This window comes from Rhinolophus hipposideros (genome assembly GCF_964194185.1).
Source record: "Rhinolophus hipposideros genome assembly, chromosome: 3".
Taxonomy (NCBI): domain Eukaryota; kingdom Metazoa; phylum Chordata; class Mammalia; order Chiroptera; family Rhinolophidae; genus Rhinolophus; species Rhinolophus hipposideros.
In genome coordinates this window covers 15119055-15139680 of record NC_138049.1, presented here as the reverse complement: position 1 = coordinate 15139680, position 20626 = coordinate 15119055, and the positions used below count along the sequence as shown (strand labels likewise).

Below are 20626 nucleotides of genomic sequence, written 5' to 3'. Positions count from 1 at the left end.
AATTGTCATGTCTTTTTAAGTCTTCTTTAATCTGGAATCATTTCTGTTTTTTTTAATGGTCTTAAAGATTTTTAATGAATACAAGCCAGTTATTTTAAAGAATGTTTCAATTTAGTTTTATCTGTTATTTTCTTATGATTAGGCATGGGTTATGCATTTTTGTCTGGGATATTCCAGAAGTTATGTATTTTAGCAGATGTTATATGTCAGGGTGTCCCATTGGTGTTGTTAACGTTGATCAGCTGATGAAGGTAATGTCACCTAGTTTTCTCCACTGAGTAATTGTTTCTCTGAACTCCACTGTAAAGTTACACTTTTCTTTTGTGTAATTAATAAGTGTCTTGGATGAACATTTTGAGATTATGTATTTATCCTGTTACTCTTCAAATGATAATCCACTAGCTTTAGCATCTATTTATGATTTTTGCTTGAATCATTTGTTACTGAAATGGTTGCCAAATGGTGATTTTCTGAGTTCATCATTTCATCTATGTTTATTAGTTGGGAACAGTTTCCCTTTATTTTCCATTTATGTATGTATAGATGTATGTACATATTTACTTATTATCACAGTGGATTCATGGATGTGTATTTTTATCAACCAAAATCTGGTAGTGAATGTATTATTGCTGCAGGACCTGATGATTTTTAATAATGAACATACCAGGCATTTAAGAGCAGCTTTGGAGATAACATTTATTAGTTCTAACTTCATATTTTGGGAAGGCACTGAAATACAAGTTTATAAAATAGATGGAGTAGAGAAAGCTTTTTTTTCGTTTCGGTTCCAAAGCATAACCAATATGATTTACTTGATTTATAATTTATATTACTGTAAATATAAAAATATATATCATTTGGCCTCTCAATTCTACTTTTAGGAATTTATCCTATAGATATACGTTATAAGATTATTATAAAAGATTTGTATGTTATTTTACAGATCCACCTTTTAAGATTATTTCATCTCTTTTGTTATAGAAAATTGGAGCTAACTTAAATCTCTCTCATTAGGGATATTTGTCATTATAATACATCCATACAAGAATATACTCCTCAGCCATAAAAAAGAATGAATAAGCTGTTTAAGTATTGATAAAAAAGGTTCTTCAGGATATAATAAATGAAAAAAATGCATATGCATTTGCTTGTGTGTACGTAGAATGGTTATGTTTGGAAAGAATCACAAGAAACTTGTCATATTGGTTGCCTGTAGGGAATGAAACTGATTGGAGACGGGGATAGTTGGGACAGGGTTGGGATGGAGACTTTTCACTGTAAATCCTTTTATAGCTTTTGACTTTGAATTAATTAAATTTTCAAAATTCACACAAGATCAAAAATTACTGAAATATTTCATCTAAATGTAAAAATTTAATCAAACAGTGAGAATTTTCTTATGTAATTGCTGTGTAGGTATAAGTACTATATAATATGTTTTCATTGTCTTGATAGATGACAGTAGTAGAAAAATTGGTATGAAGTTGGCAACTTTATTTATATGCCGTGGTGTATAGACTTCATAGAGTCTTGAAAAAAAATGAATATATGCTTTGTTTTCTTTTGGCAGCATGCATACGCACTAGAACTTCTGTACGATCAATTGCATGAAGGAGCTAAAGCTCTTGATGTGGGATCTGGAAGTGGAATCCTTACTGCATGTTTTGCACGGATGGTAAGACCTTTATTTTTTGTTTTGACCCCAACAGAAGCATAGTATATGATTTGGCCGTTATTTTTTTCATTAGTAGTTCTTGAAGGTTGGTTTTTTGTTTGTTTTTTTAAATTAAGATAGCAGTTAGAATACATATCACTTAGGATTTGTTGTTATTGTTGGAAGTAACAGAACATTCAGTCCAAACTTACAGGGATAAAGGGAATTTGGATGATATAATGGAAACATCTAAAGGTGTATCTGGCTTTTTGTGTTGTTGGATTTAGAACATCAGCTATTGTTAATGACAATGGGTTTTTCTGTGGTTCTTGGTTTGGCTTTGCTTTTCTCTGCATGTTGACTTCATTAGCAGACCGGCTGTTATGATCACAAGATAGCAGCCAGTAGCTCCCAAACTACGTTCTTCCAAGTTCTATTCTGGTGGAAAATACTAGAGAGAGCCTGATTTCCAAACAGGCCTACAGGTTTATCAAGAATGAGGGTGGAAGTTCTTTTACATAAGAAAAGTGCTTTTAGGAAAATGTCTTAATTATTATACTTTTATCACCAGAGGCTTATCTAGTAAATGACTACCAGACTCTAAGTCTGGAGGCCACTCAAGCACCTGGAGGAAAGCTTTATCTGTGTTCGAATAATCAAATCAAGTTGATTTTGAAAAATCTTGTCCTGTGAGGCCAGATTGGAAGGTTCTGATCTAGTAAAACTGGAATTTCTGGATCCAACTTGGACTAGAATCCATTTAATTTACTATAAATGTATAATCAGCAAAACACTGGCATGTAAGTTTTAGGGAGTTTTGTCTGAATTTTTTCACTGATGTATCTTAAGCATCTAGAATAGTGCCTGGTACGTAATAAGGGCTTAGATACTTCAGCTGTTTCACTTGTTTTTAGAAGGTAAGCCCTCACTACTGGGATGTCAGGTTTTTTTGCTTTTATTTTTAAAGCTTAGAAATAACATTTAACTAGTGACATGTTTGCTATACCACATATTTATGGTTTCAGAAGAAAATTTATTTTTTAAAAATCATTAGATTTCTGAGTTATCTTTTACAAAAATGTTAATTTAAGTTAATGTCTTTCACACATTTACCATGTGCTAGTCAGTGTTCTAGGTGCTTTTCACATATTCTCTTATTTAATCCTCACATCATTTATCATCTAGTAAAGGTATGTCCCCTTCTCCTCCTTATTTTACAGCTGAGGAACCTGATTCATAGAATAACTTGCCAAGGCTATTCTATCATAAGGAAATGATATGAAACTTAGATGTGAACCCAGATGAATCTATATATGTTAAACTTATTTTACAATTAATTATATTTGTGGCCTTTTTATATTTTTTATGTATTTTATAGTTTCCACATATGGCAGTAGAATCAGGTGTAGAAATCCCTATAATTTTTTTTTATGTAACATTTTAATATTTAAAGTCACACTTCTAGATGAAATTTAAATTTGAAAAATGATTGTACTGACTACCATTTAATACTGGCAGTTAACTCCTGCTTCAGTGTCTTGGATTTAAAAACTAGAAATCAAAGAATGATAGCATTTTTCTTAGTATTACAAGTTTTTAAAATTTATTCTAGCTTTTTAATTACTGAAATACATTCGAGGGTTATAGTTGAGAAAGTATAATACATTCGAGGGTTATAGTTGAGAAATTATTTGGCAAATAATTTATAGTAAACTGAGTAACAATCTAATTGTAGGCTTAAGCTGTGTATTTGTCTTCATTTCTCATTGCAGAATATGACTTTAGGAAAAAATAGTTTAATAACACTTTAGAAAGATGAATTTAGACCAATAAGCTATTGAATTCTTCCATTTCTAGGTTGGAGCTAGTGGGAAAGTCATAGGAATTGACCACATTAAAGAGCTCGTAGATGACTCAATAAATAATGTCAGAAAGGACGATCCAACACTTTTGTCTTCAGGGAGAGTGCAGCTGGTTGGTGAGTATCCGAAAACTTAAAAAACGTTCTCTCTGGAGAGGTTTTATTTTCAGAAGATCCCCCTGCAAGCTGAATGATACTTAGAGCTAATTACTGCATTTTTTACACGTTCACTTTTAAGTACTAGGTGAGAAAAACAGTTATTTGAAAATGTTATGCTATTAATAGTTCTACCTTAACCATGGGTGACATGACTGTTAACTATTTCAGAAAATGCGCATGTTGAGTTCTTTCTTCATTGCTTTTTAAAAATACCAAAGCAATAAGAGTTCATTATTAAAAATTTAAACCGTGCAAAGATATGTAAGATAAAAAAAGAAAGCCCCTCCTTTTCCCACTTAAGTTTTCTAGACATATAAATATATGTATGAATTAACACACAATTTTTTTTTAATTGACTCGTACTATACATATTTTGTAGTTTGCTTTTTTCCACTCAGTATACAATGGACATAAATCCGCATAAGCATATTTTGTATTGTGAAAAATAACCAAAAAAAAATGTGTAAAACATAAATGTGAAGCTTAAATACCTTTTTATCACCACACTGATCAAGAAATGGAGCATTATTAGTATGTTGGAAGTCCTCTGCTTGCTTTTTTCTCATCGTAAATTTCCTTTCTTCCTAGTGGTAACCAGTATCATTACTTCTGTGTGTTTACTACCTAAATTGCACATCCGAAACAATGTTTAATTTAATTTTGAACTTTAGATAAATGGAATCATGCAGTGTCTATTCTCTGATGAATTACTTCATTTAATATTATGTTTGTAAGGTTCATCCATCTTTTTGCATGTAGTTCATTTTTATTGCTGTATATCATTCCATTGTAAGAATATCACCAAAATTTGTTTATTAATTCTACTGTAGATGTGTATTTTGGGCTGTGTGTAATTTGAGGATATCACAGTGCTGCTTATGAACATGTGTTTGTAAGGTCAGATTCATATATGTACTCATCACACAAGCACTCGTTTCTGCAGGCGTGTTATTGTAGGGCCAGAGGGTAACCACAGACGCTGCAAAACGTTTTTTAATGCAATTGAACCAATTTGCATTCCCATCAGCAATGCAATAGGGTTCCTATTGCTGCAGATCTCTACCAACACTTGGTATTGTTCGATTTGTCTTTTTGTTCACTTAGTGAGTGTGTAACAGTATCTCTTTGTGTTTTAATTTTGTATTTTTCTATTAACCGATGAGGTTGAACACTTTTTCATATATTTGGCCATTTGTATTTCCTCTTTTGTGAAATGGCTTCTCAGATACTGAGTTGTTTATATTTTTCTTTGATGTGTAGGACTTCTAGAGACTAGCCCTTTGTCTATTTATGCATATTATAAATCTGTTCTTCACTCTGTGTCATGCCTTTTCACTCTCATATTGGTTCTTTTTTGTTAAATAGAAAGTCTTATCTTTTTTTTATTGAACAAATAATTTTATTCTTTTTTTCTGGAAGTGAGCTGGAAATTTTTAATAACAGAACATATTTTTCATCAACATTAACATCCATTTACAACTCCAAGAAAGTCTTATTTTTAATGTAGCCAGACTTACCATTTTTTCCCAATGCTTTCTATGTCCTGCTTAAGGCTATTCTGAAGTCATGAAAATAGTCTCTATATTATTTCTTAGAAGATTTATCATTATAGATCTTTACATTTAGGTCTTTGATCTTGCTGGTGTTGATTGTTGTATATGTATGAGGTGTAGGGGTCCAAGTATGTATTTTTTCCATTTGAATACTCAGTTGTCCTACCATATTGTTGATTTAAAAAATATATCCTTTTCCTGCTGTAAACCTCCTATAGTTCTTCACACTAGGTAATTCTATCTGAACAGGTTTTTAAAGCATAACTGTTTTTCTTTCAGTGGGGGATGGAAGAATGGGACATGCTGAAGAAGCCCCTTATGATGCTATTCATGTCGGAGCTGCAGCCCCCGTTGTGCCCCAGGCAGTGAGTTGGCTTTTTTCTGTTTGTGTGCTTTATTCAACTAAAACTCGCAAAGATTTATAGAGAAATGACTTCTAGATGATGTTTAAAATAGAATCAGGCTCGTATGTCATGCATTTTAGTTAGTCAGTAGGTAATTTTTTTCATATGCAAATAGTTGTATAAATGACATCAAGATTACTAAACCTCAACTCATGGCTGTCTTATTTGAAGCAGTATTTGATCCAGCAAAGAATTTTTTTGTTTCCTTTGCCCAAGGAGACATATTCAAAAAAATATTACTAAGAGCCATGTCAGAGAGTTTACTGCCCATGTTTCCTTCCGGGGATTTTATGGTTTCAGGCCTTACATTTAAGTCTTTAATTCATTTTGAGTTTATTCTTGTATATGGTGTAAGAAAGTGAACTAGTTTCATTTTTTTGCATGTATCTGTCCAGTTTTCCTAACATCATTTATTGGAAGAGACTGTCTTTACCCCATTGTATATTCTTGCCACCGTTGTCATAGATTCATTGACCACATAGGTGTGGATTTCTTTCTGGGCTTGCTATTCTGTTCCATTGATCTATGCGTCTGTTTTTATGCCAATACCATGCTGTTTTGATTACTATAGCCTTGTAGTATATTTTGATAACAGGTTGCATGATACCTCTAACTTTGTTCTTTTTTTTCAAGATGGTTGTGGCTGTTTGGGGTCTTTTGTGGTTCTAAATAAATTTTAGGATTATTCTAGTTCTGTGAAAAATGTCATGGGTATTTTGATAGGGATTGCATTGAATCTGTCGGTTGCTTTGGCCATATATGACAAACCCACAGCTAACATTATACTCAGTGGTGAAAAGCTAAAAGCATTTTCCTTAAGATCAGGAACAAAACAAAGATGTCCACTTATACCACTTTTATTCAGCATAGTAATGGAAGTCTTAGCCACAGCAATAGACAAGAAAAAGAACTAAAAGGCATCCAAATTGGAAAGGAAGAAATAAAACTGTCATTATTTGCAGATGACATGATCCTATATATAGAGAATCCTAACAATTTCAACAAAAAACTTTTAGAACTGATAAATGTGTAGGACTTTTAGAACTGATAAATGTATTTAGTAAAGTAGTAGGATACAAAATTAATACTCAGAAATCTTTTGCATTTTTATACACCAATAATGAACTATCAGAAAGAGAAATTAAGAAAACAATCCCATTTACCATTGCATCAAAAAAAATAAAATACCTAGGAATAAATTTAGCTCAATATGATTTTAAATGTATTAACACTTGGAAGTATTATGGATGTCTTTATACATCTGATTAAATTTAAAGATAAACATGCTGAAGGGGCTTTCCAGTTTTAAGATTAACAGTAAAGATGTTTATGCCTCCTTTTTGATGTCACCCCAAAACAATTAGAAAAACAAGAAACAGAAACAAAAACTCTATATTCAATTATCAAAGAGATTATACCTAGAATGCTGAATTCCACAGTGTGGGAAGATAGACAGCAAATGGAGTAGTAACTGAACCCAGGAGGGTGGAGGAAGTGGAACCAGAGAGACTACAGTGGCGAGTATCAATGCAGAAGCAGTTTGCTCTGCAGACCTCTGAAAAGGGTTAGGAATTGGAGGCATCAGGACCTGGGATATCAGAGAGAAAGCCTGGGTCTGAAAAGGGGAGCTACTGCTTGAAATTCTTTATGCGGAACAATTTAGCTTTAAATCCTAAGTAAGAAAATTTCCAAGCACTGAGGACATGATTCTATAGTTTGAAAAGATCTATTGAGTATCCAGTACAATGAATTTTTTAAGAAAGAACCACAATGTCATCATGAAATTTCAGAATACTGAGTATAAAAAGAAGATTCTAAAAGTTTCCAGAAAAACAAAAAGGATAATCTGTTAAGGATTAGTCATCAGAAAGGCATCAGAATGCAGAATAGCAGCATTAGAAACAGCAAGTCAGGGGAACAGAACATCATAATTCTGAACTGAAAATGATTTCCATCCTTGGATTCTGTACCTACACATACAGCCAAATATGTAGAATAAAAATAGTTGTAGATGTACAAATCTCAGCCTCTCTCTTTTAAAATATTTTGTGCACTCTTTCACAGAATACTTCTGGAGGGATTGGTTTAATAATACCAAAAAATGAGGAAAGAGAGAGACAATAGGAAAAAACAAAGCTAGGAAGCCACAGGCTCTGGGAAGGTCGGACATCTTGTTCAGGAGAAAGGTGATAAGAATTCCCAGTATTATTGCAAAGAGAAGTCCCAGGATGAAAGACACTCAGCTGGCCTGGGAAGAATAACCAGTCCAGATTTGGAGCAGCAGGAAGAAGGCACTAGAAGAGTATCTACCAAAAAACAAAAAAACACTGATTAGATAGGTTTGATTGTGTAAAAATTTCACTGAGCAGCTATTAGCGAGTACAAACATTTAGAAACAGTTACTAAGAAAATTAAGTGAATGAAAAAGAAAAAACTTCAATTTTGAACTGCAGGGATACAACTATTTTATAAGAAAGGAAACAATCTTTGGATACCTCTTGGCTCAATTGCAAATTATATTTACACAGTCACAACTGAAAATGGTTTAAATAAAAAATTATGATATTGGTTGGACTGGGGGAAAGGAGCAGAATGTATATGTAAGAGAGCTCAGTTCTCATCTAGCATATAATTTGAAATCAAAAAGTAAATACTATATGGCATGGTGACTATAGTTACCAATACTATATTGTATATTTGAAAGTTTCTAAGAGTAGATCTTGAACGTTCTCATCACAAGAAAAATAATTGTAACTGTGTGGTGATGGATGTTCATTAAACTTAAAATGTGGTCATCGTTTCACAACATACACATATAGTAAATCACGTTGTGTACCTAAAACTAATACATTGTTATATGTCATTTACATCTCAATTTAATATAAAATCTATAACTTGGTGTGTATGTGTTTTGTTTGTTTTGTTTTTTTAGCTAATAGACCAGTTAAAGCCTGGTGGAAGATTGATATTGCCAGTGGGTCCTGCAGGTGGAAATCAGATGCTGGAGCAGTACGACAAGTTACAGGATGGCAGTGTCAAAATGAAGCCTCTGATGGGAGTGATATACGTGCCTTTAACAGATAAAGAAAAGCAGTGGTCCAGGTGGAAGTGATTTTACCTTCTGCTCTTTCTTCTTCCACACATGCAAGGTGAAAGGGTGTGGATTTTAAGACATTAGACTACAAGAGCTGCTTTTTTGGTTGTCACCTCTATGTTACTCCATTTTAACACCAGAAATTCACTACATTAAAAGTGTAGAAAATTTTGCATGGTCTGCCCTTCTTTTGGTTTAACTCACATCTTTGGGGAAGGGAGGGTGAGACTTGGTTGGCACAAAGGTGTTTTTTCTTTTTTCTTTTTTCTTTTTTTAAAAGAGGCTTTCAGCCACAGTTCAGTGCTCTCTCTAAAGAGATTTTATTGTCAGCCACTCCGTTTCTATATTTACAAATCATTTTTACAGCTGCTGTGGTCATGGAAAAAAAGCTTTGGTTTTAAGGGAAAGGGCCATCATTTCCTGCCTGTTCACTCTCTGTTGTACCATTGTTATAAAGAGAAAGAAGGGAAAAGATACTTTTGTCCCAGTTTTCAAAGGTATCAGAATCCCAGAGAGGACATTCTTCCTCTGAGCTTGATTTCTCTCTTTCAGTCAAGTTCATAGTTTTCTGACAGTCTGTGCCTGTTTTCCATTAGCTGTTGTTTCAGACCACTACTACAAAAAAACTTCTGGCGATTCTATAGAACAGGCCAGCCAATTTTTAACCTACTTGATCTAAATTCCTGTATAGTGGAGGGGATCCTGTAAGCTCAAAAGGAGTGCCCAGGTCTCACAAACCCACCCAAAGGTCAAAAGCATGCAGCATAATCCTCAGCATAGCATGGCTCATGACAATACCCACTTGTGTTGTACGTCTCGGCATCATCACAATCTTTGTTTGAGGCAAAGATGTCTCTTCTTCCTCTCCTCCTTTCCCTCCCCAACTCCTCCTGTGAGAAGGAGTGCGGTCAGTAAGTAAAAGTGACATTAGCTAAGATCCCATGAAATTAAATGCCAAAATAAAAAAGGCTTTACAGTTTCCTTGTTTTAGAATCTATTTTTATTTGACAGAAGTGCTTATTTTAAGGCAATTATTTTCTTAATAAGTAACATGGTGATTATAAGTGTAAAAGATCTCTCAATTTTGTTTTCTGAAAAGAGGAAAGGAACATTTTGATGAATGTTTAATTGCAAAAATGATAATGAGCCTTCTAATTAAATTCTGATTGGCCATTTCTTATCTAGGATGTCTTATGAGGAATTGCATTTTATTCTTCACTTAATGTAGTTATAGCTGTTTTCTTTGAATTCTAATCTGGAGCACAGCCACTTCTTTAAAAAACTTTTAAAAAGCTATCAGTCTTATCGGTTAGAATCAGATATAGTTATTAACAGCTAATTATGACCATCCTTCACTTTGCTTCTCTGGTTATACCACTGCAGAATTGTATGATTGCTGTTATAGAAGTGGGGACAAACATATCACTGAAATAACTGAAGTTTGATATCAAAAGTTCAGATTTTCACTTATAACTTTTAAATTTCTCTTTTTATGTACAATAAATATTAGTATTGAACATTCTACCTATAATTTAATGAAGGATAAAAGGTATTATGTTTTGATAACCAAAGGTGGATTTATCATGCAGCTAATAAACTTAATTAAGCCTCAAGGCTCTTACTTGTTTAGGGTCCTTCCTGACCTATACCTGATATTATATGAGTAGTCTTGTTTTTAGTTTTTCTTTTTTTTCTCTTCATGAAGACGTCCTGCCCTCCACAAAAATTATATAAGCTTTAGGCTTCCACAACACCTGTGTTCACCCCTCATAAAACTAAACTATTTTTATTAAATAAAGAATAATTTTTAAATTTATGGATAATTATTCAATTACCAAATGTTTAAATGCATAAATACTTGTTTTTCTTTTTGGCCTTCAACTTTTTAAAACATTGAGCAATTTTGCATGTATGCATCATTGGAAACTTTTCTCTTGTACTACGAGGAATTTCTTATTTTTCTACTGTAAATTTTCTATTTGTTCAAGTACATTTTCCTGCATGCAAAGATGTAGTTCTCACTACAAAGATAATCAGTTACTAAATTGTAAATCTTGAATTTTAAAGAAGGTAAGTTTTAAGAATGTAAAGGTGAAACAAAATTGTAAAAGACAACTACATTAAAAATTTTTTTTTGTACTGAAAATTACTAGAAAATAGGGTGCTTGAGAGGATAAAACATCAACATTTAATTTACATTAAAGCGACCATTAATCTGCTATCTGTTTGTATTCATAAACTATCAGTCAGGTTCCAGGCAGGAAACAAAGTATTCAGCTAGGAATTTAAAGTGATTTTAATGAAGGGACTCTTCAAAGAAATATGGGAAAGGTTTTGGGAACCAGTACAGGATGTTGACATACCCAGGGAGCAGGGACACCCAGGGTCATTTGTTGTTAAATTTGTTAAATATTTGTCAGTGTGAGGTCCTTCTTAATACATTCATTCATTCGATAAGGGTGTGTGTGCCTGCTGTGCCGGCACTGTACTAGGGCCAGGAACACAAACTGACCTTTCTTGTGGAACTTAGTCATGTGGGAGATCCAGAAAAATCTAAAGACGAAGATAAACAGGCAATTACAGGCACACCTTGTTTCATTGTGATTTTCTTTATTATGCTTCACAGATACTGCATTTTTTTTTTAAAACAAATTGAACGTTTGTGGCAACCCTGGGTCGAGCAAGTCTATTGGTGCCTTGCCATTTTTCTAACAGCATTTGCTCACTTTGTGTCTGTGTCACATTTTGATAATTCTTGCAATATTTCAAACTTTTTCATTATTATATTTGTTACGGTGATCTGTGATCAGTGATATTTGATGTTGCTATTTGTTTTGGGGTGCCCTGAGCCATACCCATATAAGATGGTTAACCTCATCACTAAATGCTTGTGTTCTGACTGCTCCACCAACTGGCTATTCCCCCGTTTCTCTCCCTCTCCTTGAGCCTCCCTATTCCCTGAGACACAACAATATTGATATTAGGTCAGTTAATAATCCTACAGTGGCCTCTGAGTGTTCAAGAGAAAAGAAGAATCATGTGTCTCTAAGTCAAAAGACAGAAATGACTTAGCTCAGTGAGGAAGGCATGTCGAACTCTGAGATAGGCTGAAAGCTAGGCCTCTTGCACCAACAGTCAGCCAAGTTGTGAATGCAAAGGAAAAGTTCTTGAAGGAAATTAAAAGTGCTACTCCAGTGAACACACGAATGATAAAGTGAAACAGCCTATTGCTGACATGAAGAAAGTTCTAGTGGTCTATATAAAAGAACAAACCAGCCACAACATTCCCTTAAGCCAAAGCCTAATCCAGAGGAAGGCCTAACTTGCTTCTATTCTGTGAAGGCTGAGAGAGGTGAAGCTACAGAAGGAAAGTGTGAAGCTAGCAGAGGTTGGTTCTGGAGGTTTAAGGAAAGAAGTCATCTCCATAACGTAAAAGTGCAAGGTGAAGCAGCAAGTGCTGATGGAGAAGCTGCAGCAAGTTAGCCAGAAGATACAACTAAGATAATTAAGGTGGCTACACTAAACAACAGATTTCAATGTAGACAGAACAGCCTTGTATTGGAAGAAGATGAACTTTCATAGTTAGAGAGGAGAAGTCAATGCCTGGCTTCAAAGCTTCCAAGGACAGGCTGACTTTCTTGTTAGGGGCTAATGCCATTGGTGACTTTAACTTGAATCCAGTGCTCATTTACCAATCCGAAACCCTAGACCCTTAAGAATCACGCCAAATCTACTCTGCCTGTACTCTATAAAAGGAGTAACTGTCTTCCGGGCTGGATGACAAGCACATCTGTGTACAACATGGTTTACTGAATATTTTAAGCCCACCTTTGAGACCTGCTGCTCAGAAAAAAGATTGAAAATATTACTTCTTATTGGCAATACTTCTGGTCACCCAAGAGCTCTGATGGAAATGTACAATGAGATTAATATTGTTTTCATGTCTGCTAACATAACATCCATTCTGCAACCTATGGACAAGGATTAATTTTGACTCTCAAGTCTTGTTGAAATAAGGCTATAGCTGCCATAAGATAGTGATTCCTCTGCTGGATCTGGGCAAAATATATTGGATTCATTCTAGATGCTGTTAAGAACGTGATTCATGAAGAGGTCAAAATGTCCACATTAACAGTAATTTGGGAGAAGTTGATTCCCAACCCTCACGGATGACTTTGAGGGAGTTCAAGACTTCAGTGGAGGAAGTAACTGTAGCTGTGATGGAAATAGCAAGAGAATTACCATGTTTTCCTGAAAATAAGACCTAGCCGAACAATCAGCTCTAATGCGTCTTTTGGAGCAAAAATTAAGACCCGGTCTTATTTTACTATACTGTAAGACCAGGTCTTATATAGTATAGTATAATATAATATATAATATAATATAATATAATATAATATTATATATATATATAATAAATACTGGGTCTTATATTAATTTTTGCTCCAAAAGACGCATTAGAGCTGATTGTCCGGCTAGGTCTTATTTTCAGGGAAACGCGGTAGGATTAGAAGTGGAGCCTGAAGATGTGACTGAATTGCTGCAATCTCATGATAAAACTTAAATGGATAAGGAGTTGCTTCTTCTGGATGGGCAAAGAAAGTGGTGTCTTGAGATAGAATCTACTCCTGGTGAAGATGCTGTAAAGATTGTTGAAGTGACAACAAAGGATTGAGAATATTACACAAACTCAGTTGATAGAGTAGTAGCAGGATTGAAGAGGATTGACTCCAATTTTGAAATGTTCTATGGATAAAATGCTATCAAAAGGCATCGCATGCTTCAGAGAAATCATTTGTGAAAGGAAGTCAATTGATGCGACAAACTTCGTTGTTATCTTATTTTAAAAAGTTGCCACAGCCGCCCCATCCTTCAACGACCACCACTCCGATCAGTCAGCAACCATCAACACTGAGGCAAAACCTTTACCAGACAAAAAGTTATGGCTCACTAAAGGCTCAGTGACGGTTAGCATTTCTTAGCAATACGGTATTTTTAAATTAAAGTATGTACACTGTGGTTTTAGACATAATGTTGTTATTGTACACTTCATAGATTGCATGATAAACATAACTATTATTATATGCACTGGGAAACCAAAAAATGTGTGTGGCTCACTTTATTGCAGTATTCGCTTTATTGCAATGGTCTTGAACCGAACCCACAGTGTCTCCAAGGTCTGCCCATAGAGTAGTGTATTTAGACGCTGCCTTGAGGGTGGTAGAGAGCAATTGAAGTATTGAAGCCCGGCAGTGAAGGGGTTAGAATCACAGTTCAGAAAGCTAACTCTAGAGTCAGTAACAGAAGGTGGTTGTAGCAAGTCAGGGATGAAATGATGGCCTGAATTAAGGCAGTGGAAGTAAGGATGGAATGTGGTTGAAAAGAGTCACCATTTTCTAAGTGCCCATCCCACATTTGAGAATTATTGGAAAAGCTCCTTAGTTTCTTGCCAGGCTAGATGGTTTCTGTTCTTTCAGGTTTTCTTCAGGATTAATTTAACAATTCATCGTAGTGCTTTCTTAGGAACCTTATTTCTCACCAACTTTCCATCCTTCTGTTACTAAGGAATCCAGAGCTAGGTGCAGTGCTTTAGGAGCGTGAGACCCAGTATTTGCTGAGGAGATCTGATAGAAACTATATAGGAAAAAAAGGGAACTAATGGGTATGCTGAATTTTACTGCCAAATAAAGCCCCAAATCTGAATGTAGACTCATGTCTCCTTATATTTGGAAAAATGTCACTTCTAATATGGTGGATTAATAAAGGAGGAGAGAGTGCCAGACATATAGGCCGTTGACCTAGAATCTATAGTATTATGTTCATGACTAAGGATGTGGATAATAGTCGTATTAGTTGCTTCATAAACTATAGATCTTAAAAATTTTTATATAAGTATATATGTAGAAATCAATATATTGTTAATCTTCTGGTAAGTTTTGTTTTTACTACCCACAAGAGTCGATGGAATAAGTTTATCTGTGGTTTGTGAAACTGAGGAATGTTTCAGGGTTCTCATTCCACATGCACTTTGTTTAGCATTGTCTTTTTAAAGTGCCATGCATGCATGAAAAGGATATTATGAATCAATTGGGCATTTCTAGGATTGACAGGATAGATCCTAGGGCATCTAGGTGATTATGTGTTCCAAATTGTTCTATGTTGTCCCTTCTAAATTTCTTTACATATGTTTCAACATTATGACATGTTTTGTATCCTTAAAGGCAGGGATTTATTCTGCTGCTTTGGAATTCTTTTTATGTCTCTCATAATGTTTTGTACAAAGTGAATTGTACACGGCCTTTATTACCTCGGAAAGCTCATTAACTAGAAAACATTCATGGATTTTAATTGTTTCATTTGTTCTTGGTAAAGAACATATAATACTAAATGTTAGTAGCTTAGAGTTATTAACCTAATAATTAAATTATATATAATTGTTTATTATACAGCAAAATCATAAATGTATACAATTATTAACCTAATGAAAATATTTAGCACATGTATGGCAAATTTAAATGGCCTTTCTAGAAATTTTGGACATGCTACTTTTTATTATAAATAATCTACCTCTGTAATTAAGTCAGATCAAGACATGATACAGAATTTTGAACATTCAGAACATTGAAGTATTAGGGTGTGACAAGGTTATCCATACATTGGCAGCAAAGTTTTGGTTTTCCTTGGTAGCCAAATGTTAAAATTTACGTTAATAAACTCAACTTCTTTTTAGTACTGTGCATTTCCTTCTGTTTTTAACAGTACTGTTACTGACACCAAAATAATGCATGTGCATTATAAAAATAGAAAAAAGTACAGAAATAAAGTAAAAGTCACTCATAATCCCAGGGCCTAGAGGTAGCCACTATTAACATTTTGGTCATTTCTTTTTTTACTCTTATCCATAGATCTATATACATCTCTTTTGTAATCCTGAGACCATACAGTAACACTATATTAATCTTTTTTCATTTCATAAAATGTCATCAACATAGTTCACATCATTAAACATTTTTTAGAGTATGAGTTTTCCAGTTTTATTGAGATACAATTGACTTACAGTGTTGTATTTTAAGTGTACAAAATAGTGCTTTGATATATGTTTATATTGCAAAATGATTACCACAGAAAGTTTTATGGTTTCTTGTCCTATGTTCAAGTCTGTAATCCACTTTGAGTTGATTTTTTTTGTGTATACGGTGTAAGAGAAGGGTCCAGTTTCCTTCTTTTGCATGTGGCTGTCCAGTTTCTCAGTTATTAAAGACACTATTCTTTCCCCATTGTGTGTTCTTAGCTTTTTAATTAATTGACCGTATATGTGTGGGTTTATTAATTGAGCTCAATTTATTAATTGAGCTCTCTATTCTGTTCCATTGATCTATGTGTCTTTTTATGCTAATACAGTATTATTTTGATTACTACAGCTTTGTAATATAGTTTGAAATCAGGAAGTGTGATGTCTCCAGTTTTGTTCTTCCTAATAATTGCTTTGGCTATTTGGGATCTTGTGGTTCTATACAAATTTTAGGAGTGTTTGTTTTATTTCTGAGAAAAATGCTATTGGAATTGTGATGGGGATTGTATTGAATCAGTAGATTGCTTTGGGTAGTGTGGATATTTTAACAGTATTAATTCTTCCAATCCGTAAGTATGTAATATCTTTCCATTTATTTGTGACTTCTTCAATGTCTTTCATTATTGTCTTATAGTGTTCAGTGCACAGATCTTTTGCTTCTTTGGTTAAATTTATTCCTAGGTATTGTATTCTTTTTGATTGAATTGTAAATAGATTGTGTTCTTAATTTCTCTTTTTGACAGTTTATTATTAGTATATAGAAATGCAACTGATTTTTGTATATTGATTTTGTATGCTGAAACTTCATTGAATTAGTTTATCCTAATGATTTTTTTTTTTTTTTTGGTGGAGGCTGTAGGGTTTTCTATATGTAACATCATGTCATCTGCAAAAAGGGACAGTTTTACTTTTTCCTTTCCGATTTTGATGCCTTTTATTTCTTTTTCTTGCCTAATTGCTCTGGCGAGGACTTCCAGTGCTATGTTGAATAACAGTGGCGAGAGTGGGCAACCTTGTCTTGTTCCTGATCTTACAGGAAAAGCTTTCAGCTTTTCACCATTGAGTGTGATGTTAGCTGTGGGCTTGTCATATGTGGCCTTTATTATGTTGAGGTACGTTTCCTCTATACCCAGTTGGTTGAGAGTTTTTATCCTTTTTCTTTAAAAAAAATTTTTTTAAACGGCGAGGATATTTGGAAATGCTGTACTATGTTGTTGGGCAATGAGGATATTTGTTTATGGTGTCCTTAATGCCTTGCAACAGGTAAATAAAATGTGATACATTATTTAAAAAGCAATAGTATCTTAAACTCATGTTTTTAAAAACACAAGTGAAGTTAATTTATGAATAGAGCACTTCGCAAGTATTCATAAATATTTTCAATGCTTGCATGATTTTAATTAAAAGCCATTCTATGAGACTTACGGTACTTAAATTACTTAAAAGAATGTATTAAGAGGAACTAGACTGATAATTTATTGTTTAAAAGGAAATCCAGTACTGTATGACACAGGCAGCTTATGGGAGAAATAATTTTTAAAATATTTTCTTGCACTATTTATGAAATTCAGTTTTTTTGTTTTTTTTAAATATCTGATAATCCCTTAATTCACCACTTACCTGGGAAATGTTTGCTCTTTATTTACCTTCCTTTCAAATTTATTTAAACAATGTTTAAAAAACTTTATTAGAGACAGGTTGCAAGAATAGTACAAAGAACTCCTGAATCTCTTCACGAAGAGTTGCCAATTACTAACATTTTTCCTCATTTGCTTTCTCACTCTTTACACACACACACACACACACACACGATATGTTTTTCCTGAATCATTGGAGATTTGTTGCAAATATCAAACTTCTTTGCCTCTGAAGTACTTGAATGTTTAACAATGTTTTTGTCACTCAGATTGCCCTCGGATATGAAGCTTTAGGCTTTTCTGGTAGCTTTATTTTTTCACTTTGAACAGCTTGATTGAGGTATAATTGATATACCATACCATTTATTTTAGATTGCATTTTTATTCCTTCCTTCCTCTCACTGGCAGTTGCTGGTACAGTGCTCCCCACCTGGCTGAGCGAATGGTTTCTTTTGGAGCTGATAAAGCTGCCTTATGAAATCAGCTGACAGGTATATTGTACCTACAGATGATGCTTTTTCTCCCAAAGAGTTTGGGTTGAGATTGACCCACTCAGCAATTGCTAACAGATACTCGAAGCGAAAGGCGAAATTTTTGTCCAAATTTGTGAATGTAACTGTAAAAAATTATTTGAACTCTTAAATACTCAAGTCATTTTACAATAAATAGTATTAGCAAGATCCTAGATCTAAAAGTTATCATTTTTCTGAATTTTTGGTCTTGAAGGAAGCAGGTTACCAGTAGAATAAAAAAGTAAAGAATTGAGTTCCTTTGGTTTTCATACTTCATTCTGGATTAGCATGAGAGATGTTTGAAATGGCTGATTTCCATTTTTGCTTGGACTTGAGATTGTTTGCTCCTTTTTTTTTTTTTAATATTGCTTGGGGGTCAGTGTATTTTTACTGATTTAATAGCTATATCTAAACTATTAGAAAGCCAAATTTGGTAGTATGTCACTCCTACTTATTATATATTTCTCTTTTCCCCCCAGGGATGAACTGTAAAAGCAACGTCAGCTTGACCAGAATATAATAATTACAGTGGATTGCTCATCTCAGTCCTCAAACCTTTTTGAAAACCAACAGCATCACAGCTTGTTTTGGACTTTGTTACACTTTATTTTTCAGCATGAAAATGTGTGGTTTTATAGGGTTTCTAATTCTTCAAAAAGGCACTGAAGCCAAATTGGTAGACAAAGAATACAAAGTATGTATCTGTGTATTATGACTTTAACTTGCCCACATTTTACTTTAAAATATTAAATGAAGGGGTTCTGCAAAATGGAAAACTTAGTTTGTGAATTGATTTGGAGGAGTGGTTATTTTTTTCTTAGACACTTAATTCTGTTCCAATATTAATTTATCAGATTGCTTTTGTGCATCAGCTAATACCACCGTTCACAAGTTAAGATTCTTTGATTTTTGGATGTCTGTTAGATGCTACTAAGAAAATAGAGATGAGCTTCCTTTTTAAAGCTTTTGATGTGGTGTCATAGAATAGCATGTTGTAGATACAGTCGGCTGCTTTTTACCTTAAAACTAAGCATTTGTAAATATTAAAACTTAAGAAGATGGCAGGTGATGTCCCTTAACACTCGGCTGTTCAGATTGGACATAACTGACATAGTTCTTCCTTTCTCCCGTTAAAAATTATAGGAGACTTGTAGCTCAATATTGTTTCTTCTGTTTCTAATTTGCTGCTGATAATGTATATGAATTTCACGTGCTGTGTAAGCTGTGTCCTAGTTACTGAACAGTTTATGCAGTGCTGCTTTGCCAAATAAAGTTAAAAGCAAAAGAGTCATTGGTGGTGTTTGAATGTAGAAGGAAGAACGGCATGTTCCCCAGCTACAGAATGCTGAGCAAGATCACGGAGAAAAAATTGTTTCTATGGTTCCCATTTTGTGAAATCTGGGTAGGTGGGAGCATTAATTGAACTGTAGATTTGTAGAATGCGACTCTGCTTCGTGAGGACGAGGATACCTCATTTATCATTTTTCTTTGCCTAACACAGAGCTTGTCCTCTTGCAGATGTACCGTAAATGTTGAATGAGTGAGTGAATGAGTTGACTGGATGTCAGGGGAGAGCCAAGTTGAGGATAAATTTACCAAAACCCATCTCTCACCTACACATGGACTTATTCACATAATGACTATAAATAGTTTCTAAGAAGGTAGTAGTAGCACTTTGAGATCTCGTTTAAAGGTTGTGGTTTTATACCTTTTGCAGTGAGATCTTAGTTTTCCTCAGGATTCTAGAACTTGAAGCAGTATAAGTTCTAGAGCTAGCAGGACTAGCACTCCCAGCAAAGCCTTTCCCTCTAGTGTATAAGTGTATATGATTCTAACACAGAGATCCTTAGTGAAGTGTGAGACACCTCTCCCCCACCTCCGGAAGCCTGAGACATTACTTCTTTAAAAATGGCTTAAAATTATGCGTACATCTTTTCACTAGTATCTCTTGGGCAAGGTCTTAGGCACAGGAAACTAGCATTAGTTGGTGGCCAAAGCTTGTCAGTTTCAGTTCATTATTGGTTTCAGATGCTGCTGTTGGTATTGCTTCTGGACCCAGGCCATGAACCCTTTTGGTCCAGGACTCAGTGTCATTTAAGTTAGTTTCAAAGGTTAAGTGTTCTTTAGGATTTAATTCTTAAACTTATGCTCTAGTGTGTATCTGTCATAGCTATTACCAATGTTTTATTATATGTGAATCCCTGTATTAGGTCTTGAGATGATAGAAAAAGGCCCTTACTCTTAAGGAGTTTGCAGTCTGGTTGAGGGGACACTTTATAAAGTGTCACCTGATTGGTATAGATAAGTGCTATGCCAAGCATTGCTCTTGGATTTCACACGTTGGTGAGTTAAATATTTTAAATACTGAATAAATATGAATGGATTTTAAGGGGGCATAGTAAATGGGTAGAGACGGAAATAATGAATTTTAACTAGGTCTAAGAGCTTTTCTCTTTAAGAGTTGAATTTATGTATGTTTTGGTCAGAGATAAGAAATCTCTTTAGTCTTTACTATTCATAATTTCTAAAGTATTTTAGCATTTCATTTTTCATTAATAGAAGTGATTCCTTTACATAATATGAAGGGCAACAATGAAAATTTCTTTCAGTTTCAGTCTAGTGAGATCCTGTTGCAATAAGGTGTTTGTTTTTATAGATTTGCTTTTATTAAAGGCCCAAC

At 34.1% G+C, this 20626-nt stretch overlaps 1 protein-coding gene across 4 annotated transcripts in view; it reads left to right on the top strand.

The window, feature by feature from the left end:
* PCMT1 (protein-L-isoaspartate (D-aspartate) O-methyltransferase) overlaps positions 1–19237 on the top strand; it is a gene marked incomplete at its 3' end in the record, with an annotated part of 44513 nt that extends 25276 nt beyond the window's left edge. Inside the window, exons 4-9 of one of the 4 annotated variants that reach the window (XM_081031649.1) lie at positions 1571–1675; positions 3512–3632; positions 5507–5592; positions 8564–8733; positions 17843–17925; positions 18426–19237. In XM_081031649.1, coding sequence (XP_080887775.1) covers positions 1571–1675; positions 3512–3632; positions 5507–5592; positions 8564–8733; positions 17843–17912 — 552 coding nt within the window. Of the gene's footprint in view, positions 1–1570; positions 1676–3511; positions 3633–5506; positions 5597–8563; positions 8781–17842; positions 17926–18425 lie in introns of those variants that run through there. The other 3 variants (XM_081031650.1, XM_081031651.1, XM_081031652.1) reach the window with 3 other exon arrangements.
* Between the last annotated feature and the right edge of the window lie 1389 nt (positions 19238–20626).